Raw genomic sequence first — 7,901 nt, 5'->3', positions numbered from 1 at the left:
CGGAGAGATGGAATCCGCCGGTATTTACCAAGATAGATGGAACTCAGAAGCACGCGACGACATTTGTGGTTATCTGTGCATCCAAGATAAACTTGATCTGCAGACACTAACAAAACTGATAAGCTCCACCAATGGCGATGTAGCAAGATGGCGACAGACAGTAGCCACACTTTGTTCTTTGTGCTCTGCAATGACAAAATGGTCCTGCATGAATTATTGCGATGTACGATTCTGCAGTTATTGTGTTATGTCTTTGATGGGACAATCTTTGTTTGGTCTGCCCATACGAACTGCTGCTATCAGAGATGCCACCCGCATAGACATCGACCTCTTCTTTATCGGCATCCATGGAGAGAACCATGCACCCTGCAGGAGCACCGGTTTACCACAACCATGAAATGTCCTCGAGACTCAAAAGCTCATCGATGTATGAGATCTCTTCGGTGCATTGAACTTGGTAGACTCAAATGCAAATCTAGACTCATGACCGAGAAAGGTAAGTGTAGACATCCTCAACTTTACCATCGAGAGGTTAATTGTTTCTGTGACTGTCAATCAATTCTGCTCATCCAACTCACAAAGAAACAATAGGTCCACACTCCAAACTATCTATGTACCAACTGTTTGCTACAATGTACTACCCAACAGGTGCTTCGACTGGGTTGATTTGGACTTCCAAGCATGTGATTAGTAGAAACAAAGGTTTATCTGGACCAGAAAGGAATGGTTAGTGTCTCAACAGGCTGGCCAGCGTAGATACTGCAAGATAAGGCCACCAAAACCCAGCTGACGGCAACAGGACTATGCGCAAGAACTTTATGAAGAAAAGGACAAATGAGATGCAAATCCAATGCAAACATTACTGGCTTCAAACAGCAGAAAATTGTAGCTGATTAAGAGGCTCTTCGCTTGGAAACAGAAACTTCAAGAGACCAATGTAAAGTAGGCATCAATGACCATTACCTCACTCTTCAGTAATTTCTTCCTTTTCTGAAGCATCACTTTTCCCTCACCTATGAAACTTGTGAGGAAAATGAGTGGTCTGAGATTACAATGCTATAGATATCATCAAGTCAATATTATTCCTTGGGCTTTTACATCTTTGATAAGGGAAATGAAAAAGAAGAAAAAAGGCAAAGGATGTTAATGTGATTGATTTATATTATTCTACTGCAAATATATGCTTCTGCTGTGTTTTATGGTCTGAAAGAGTCAGCTCATTCAGTTAATTTTAATGCATACTGAGAAAGGTAACATACAATGATCTGAAAAAGGAAAAGCAACAGAATTGTGGGGATTTAGATGCAGACAGGAGGCCAATAAGGGGTAGGGTTGGATCAGCTACTTGGTCTGTGAAATTGAAACATGTCCTAGGAAGATGATTAAAACTTGGATAAGAACAAAGTGGCTCCAATAGATGTAGGAAGAAGTCAACAAGAATCTTGCAAATGACAGTGGAACTGATTGGACAAATCATTCATGTGGGTAGCATGGACATGATGTTCCACATGGCATTGTATGGATGACAAGTTATGTGACATGCCATATATATGCTTTACAACATGTGAGATTTTAGGGTTTTTGGAAAATGGTTGTATCCAGAAAAACATAGATGAATACAGTGGTGATGAAGGGAAGTCCAACAAAATAAAGAAGATAGAGAGACTTCATGTATGAAGTTGGCATACCATTAATTGCAGCAATTCATTGTATTTAAGTAGATGTATCACTGAAGCAGCTGAATTTAGTGAAGAGATATACTTTGGCCTGTCATCACAAAGTGTATAACAAAATTGGTTTATTGAAAATTCTCTCTCGAAAGATTCTCTTCACCGCACGTTTACTTGTAATAATATTTGGGAGGAGAAAGTGTTGTCTAAGCAAAAGATCCAATTGTAAAGAACGTTGTGTTTAATATGCAATTCTAACAATCATCTTAAAAGTGTGTGTGTATATATATATATATATATAGTTAAGTTAGATTTTTATTATCTAAAATGGAAGCTTATTCGGATACAATTGGATCTTTTCTCTAAGTTAGTCTTAAGTTGAACTTCATCGATATGAGTCTAATCCCTACATAAACTACATTGAGGTATTTATAATAATGCCCATTCGATTCTTAAATTAGTAAGTAAGCTAAGTACACAAGTAAAAATAACTTCAAAAATTAAAATTGTGTTTGAGATGTACCTGCTAGCTCCTTTTTATAATGGTCTCTTAGAGTTGTTACTTTCGTATGGTATGGTGCATCAATCTCTGGTGTAAATATTGTTATGTCGAGTCCAAGATAAGGTACTATCAAAAAATATGATACAATAAAGTATAATTAACTAGTTGACTTAGATTGATATCGAGGTGTCATTAGGCACCAAAGTGTTGGTTGTTTGACATTGAGGTGCCAATTACTTGACGCCTAGGTATCGACTATTTGATATCCACATGTCAACCACTTAACATTAAGGTGTCAATTATATCTATCTGACTTACATATTGGTGGATTCTTATCTAATAAAGATAATAACTTGATGTCGAGATGAATGATAACTCGATTCCAATAGAGCAATCTATTTAACCAAGACAATATTTCATAAAGTTGTTACCCTATAACTATAACACTGATGGTTAAATGCATGATCTCACTATCTAATGATAGCTAAATGATCTATCTAATCATTTTCAAAATTACTTGATTCAAAACTCTCCATCTATATTCATGAAAAAAATAATATTAATTATAAGCAACCGTGTGTTTACCCTAACTCAAGCATAACTCTCCTTATATATTCTCTTACATACATTTAATTTTTTTTATATATTTTTTACGATATCTAAATCCACTAGAGATAAATTAAGGACCTATCAAAATCTTAATTGATTAATGACTTATTTTTCTACATGAATCTCTTATCATAATCTACATCTTAATTCATCAATTTGTTTGAATCTTCCTAAGACATCTCAAATACTTAGCAACCTTAATACTTTGAATGTATAATCACCTCTCATTTTACTCTTTTATTTATTAATCAACTTTCCTGACTCTTCTTAAAAACACTCTTTCGTAATCCTTTAGCAAGTGAAATTAAATTAGTGAGATAAGAATTATATATATATATATATATATATATATATATATATATAGAGAGAGAGAGAGAGAGAGAGAGAGAGAGAGAGAGAGAGAGAGAGAGAGAGAGAGAGAGAGAGAGAGAGAGGATAAGGCTGATTTTACCTCCATTCTCTTCCTACTACTCAACATCCTAAGCCACATTGCTGGTTGATAAATATAATATTTTTCTTGATCCATATATATAGAAATCGATTATATTAATTTTTCTCAAACATGCTTAATTTAGTAGGACATGAGAATTTAGATGATTTGTTGGTATATATTTTACTTATATTTACTATAAAATATAAAAAAGATTAATGGATGAGTTATTAGAAAAAAAATCATTTTATGGAAGTTAAAAAAATTATTTTTGAGAAATTCCTAAAAAAAGGTACCCAATTAATGGGAAAAGACGTGAATGCTCTCAAAAAAAATTTTATCCTCTTGGCTTATATCATTCTTAATTGATTTTATATATATGATGAGGTAGACACTTCCTCGCTGGATCTTATCATCTTTGTTTTCTTATGATTATTTTGATTTAAAAAAAAATTACTATGCAATATAACATGGTTATAGCTAAATGTATGGTTATGAAAGTGTTGTGCCAATATTTTCATAATATATGGTTGTACAGAAATTGAAAGGAGATTACAAAAGTATTGTTAACAATAATTGTTAAAATTTAGTATAATGTTGTTTTTTGTTTCATATAAGTGGGATATTTTATCTAGTTTGCCAACTAAGAAATAGATACAAGTTTGTATATTATTACTTCTATGTTAGTTCATTTGTAGAATTGTACTTTTGAGTCATCTTTAGAAGATTGAAGTTGCCCATCTATTTTGGGCTATCGCTACGGTGACTACCAAACTAAAATACGATGAACTTATTTGTCCACTCGATAAGGGAATAATATATAGAAAATATTATTAAATTTGTCCATTTGATAAGGAAAAAAAAGTTTAGAGCATTCTTGGCTAGCTGTAATGCTCACAATATATGGGCCCAATAGGATGAATTTAGTATTCAAATAGATAGGTGGTTTATCATTTATCAATATGATTAACATGATCAAAAACATATTTTCCAAATGTTCTATATGTGACGTTAAACAACATACAAGTTTCTTTCTCTACTTGATATTGTTAGGAGGGCAAATCACATATTGTCTTTTATAATTAGGTGTCTTTAGTATCTTAGTTTTTATATTTTTAAAAGTTACATTAAAATTTGTATACGTATGAAAGTGAAATATTTAACATCATTTCTCCTCAAGCCATCGATTTTATTGACAAAAATACTAAGTACGTATGATATTTCTGACAGTATGAGTAGAAATGAGATTAAATATTTCACTTTCGGGATATGCTAAATATAGCTAATTACATAAGATAATATGTATCAAAACATAATAATATGCTTGCAAGAGCACATATCAAAAGAGATTATTCCGCATAAATCTTACAGGAATAAAATTACCTAAAATGCAGTATACAAATATGTCTATGCTATGGTAAAATCGATCAATCCACTAAGATCAGTGGACAAAATATAGGATATCTTTGAAGCTAGTGAACAAAATACCATTCAAATTGATGAGAGGTGTTTATGATATTATTCAAAATAAATATATCTTTTAATAATATATATATATATATATATATATATATATATATATATTTTTTTTTTTTTCAAATCTCTTGACTATATCAAACGGATAAATAACCAAAGTAGATACCCCTCATATCTAAAACCGAATTCTGAATTTTCTATCCAAATTGATATCAAAACAAGCTTAAAATACCAGAATGATAAGCATAATGTAATATTAATTTGATTCAAATATTTGTTTTCGTTTTCAGATCCATGTGAGATCTGATTCAAAGATATTAGAACATAATTAAAATGGATTAATAATTTCCGATACCTGAAAAATTGCGGTCATTTGTAATCTCTTGTTGTACGGTTCGGATTTAATCGGGGATAGAAGGAATCTCCCATGAATCCTTCATAATCCACAGCATTTTAATCCACGTGCTGATGAAGTCGTCGCCGTGCACACGTTTCGTGGTCATGTCCGACGGCTTCCCACCGATCGACGACCGAACATAGAGAACTCCATCCCCTCCGTCCGTATCTAATCTAACAGTCCACATGGGCTGTCAGTCCACCTTCTAGAGTCTTCTCCTGAACCGCCCCGCCTCTCCGTACACGCCCGCTTCCATCTGGCATTTGTCGTACCCAACCAACCAGGCTTGACCGCGAGTCCATTGAATACCCCATCGCTTCCCCGGCGGATCCCAATCAGGGTTTCGTTCTCCTTGGTTCTTCGATCCAGGCGACGGAATCGGAGCGGTTTGGAGTTTGAATCGCTTGGTTCGTGCGTGTCTTGGTGGGGTTTGGGATCCATCGACCGATCGAGTTAGTGTTTGGCCTCGAAGATGTTCGGAAGAGCGCCGAAGAAGAGCAACAACACGAAGTACTACGAGGTACTTGGGGTGCCCAAGAGCGCGTCGCAGGATGATCTGAAGAAGGCCTACCGGAAGGCCGCCATCAAGAACCACCCAGACAAGGGCGGCGACCCCGAGAAGGTCTGAATCAGTCTGTCTCTCGTATAATTGATTCGTTTCCCTTGTTCTCCTTCAGATCTGATCTCGGTTTTGTTCGTAAATTAGATCTGCGGTAGCAGAGATAGTTATTTCCCCCTGTCCTTTTGTATGTGTTTTTCTGGAATTCTTTTGATTTGTTCCGTTGATTTGCTAATTATTTTGGTAGCAGATCCTAGAGATTCTGGTGGCTGTGTTTGATTCGATTCGTAATTTTCATTCTACGTTTTCTATTAGCTTCTTTTGTTCACTTTCTTGCAGCATCTATTTTGAAGTTATCAATTTTGTGCATTACCGATCCAAGAAACAAGCGAATCAGCAATCGCGCTTATTCTGTAGCCTGGTTCATCGTTTAGGAAACACGTAAAATAATGTTCTTTAATATTTTCTTGAATGCATGAATCTCTTGACGTGGTTTATCATGACGAGCTTGCTATTGGCAATTCTAGGTGGTGCTAAATGTTTCTTGTGGATTCGTTTGATGGTTGTAATGCATGCTTTGCCTGTTGTTTATGTGATGCAATCAGTCCATCATGGTGTTTGTTGCTTTCAAGAAATGAAAAGACTGTTTATTCCTCTTTCAGTTCAAGGAGTTAGCTCAGGCTTATGAAGTTCTGAGCGATCCTGAAAAGCGTGAGATCTATGATCAGTATGGTGAAGATGCCCTCAAGGAGGGAATGGGTGGTGGAGGTGGCCATGACCCATTCGATATTTTCTCGTCTTTCTTTGGTGGGAGTCCCTTTGGAGGTATACCTTCATGTTACAGATTTGTCATCTTGTAGTATATGAAATCATGCCTTCTTCTTGACCTGTAACCCTCCACTAAGTTGTGTCATCTATCTCTACGTAACAGGAGGAAGCAGCAGGGGACGAAGGCAGAGGAGAGGGGAGGACGTGATCCACCCTCTGAAGGTGTCTTTGGAAGACCTCTACAATGGAACTTCTAAGAAGCTGTCACTCTCACGAAATGTCATCTGCCGGAAGTGCAAGGGGTGAGATTCCGACTTCTCCCTGATGCTAGTTTCCATGATTCGGACAATTGGTTACTAATTTTTGTTTACCTTTGTTCAGCAAGGGCTCAAAATCTGGTGCTTCGATGAAGTGCTCTGGCTGTCAGGGTTCTGGTATGAAGGTGACAATACGTCAGTTTGGCCCGGGCATGATTCAGCAGATGCAGCACTCATGCAATGAGTGCAAGGGGACTGGGGAGACCATCAATGAGAAGGATCGCTGCTCGCAATGCAAAGGTGAGAAGGTTGTCCACGAGAAGAAAGTGCTGGAGGTTGTGGTGGAGAAGGGTATGCAAAATGGTCAGAAGATCACCTTCCCTGGTGAGGCCGACGAAGCGGTGTGTTCTTATGTCCTTTTCCTTCGTACTTGCTTGTGATGAACTTCAATGTTCTTACGGTGGATACATGATGAATGCTTGCAGCCTGATACCGTCACTGGAGACATTGTGTTCATCCTTCAACAGAAGGATCACCCCAAGTTCAAGAGAAAGGGGGATGATATCTTTTATGAGCATACGCTGTCCCTCACCGAGGCTCTCTGTGGCTTCCAGTTTGTTTTGACTCACCTCGACAACAGGCAGCTGCTCATTAAATCGAATCCTGGTGAAGTTGTTAAGCCTGGTAAGCTTTGAGCCAATGTAATCTAGTGGAGTATTCTATGGATCTTAGATTCTAAATGTGATTTGTCTGCTGTCACAGATCAATTCAAGGCAATCAATGATGAGGGTATGCCAATGTACCAGCGGCCCTTCATGAGGGGGAAGCTCTACATTCACTTCACCGTTGACTTCCCCGATTCATTGACACCGGATCAGTGCAAGGCTCTCGAGGCGGTGCTCCCTCCAAGGCAGGCGTTACAGATGACAGAGATGGAGCTGGATGAATGCGAGGAGACGATACTAAACAATGTTAACATCGAGGAGGAGATGCGGAGGAAACAGGCCCAATCTCAGGAGGCATACGATGAGGATGACGATGTTCATGGCGGTGCCCGAGTGCAGTGCGCGCAACAGTAATAACTTAAAATTTGTATCGGCATAATCATCTTTTTGATGTAAATTTACAGCAAATTGATGAGCTAGAAGCTACTACGAACCTGGATTTTGCTGCCTACGTAATTCTTTTTTTATTCCTATCAAACATCTACAATTCAGAATTGGTTGATCATGT

General features: G+C 37.1%; 1 protein-coding gene across 1 annotated transcript; it reads left to right on the top strand.

Annotated features, from left to right (window-relative positions):
* Positions 1-5,331: 5,331 nt before the first annotated feature.
* LOC135615609 (dnaJ protein homolog) lies at positions 5,332-7,844 on the top strand. The gene is made up of 6 exons (XM_065114377.1): positions 5,332-5,706; positions 6,306-6,468; positions 6,575-6,713; positions 6,793-7,069; positions 7,154-7,352; positions 7,431-7,844. Exons 1-6 carry the CDS (start codon positions 5,557-5,559, stop codon positions 7,745-7,747), a joined length of 1,245 nt encoding a protein of 414 aa, XP_064970449.1. The 5' UTR covers positions 5,332-5,556; the 3' UTR covers positions 7,748-7,844.
* The last annotated feature ends 57 nt before the right edge of the window (positions 7,845-7,901 follow it).

This window comes from Musa acuminata, chromosome BXJ2-6 (genome assembly GCF_036884655.1).
Source record: "Musa acuminata AAA Group cultivar baxijiao chromosome BXJ2-6, Cavendish_Baxijiao_AAA, whole genome shotgun sequence".
NCBI lineage: Eukaryota > Viridiplantae > Streptophyta > Magnoliopsida > Zingiberales > Musaceae > Musa > Musa acuminata.
Note: the sequence above shows the minus strand (reverse complement) of the source record. Positions and strands in the feature narration are given on the sequence as shown.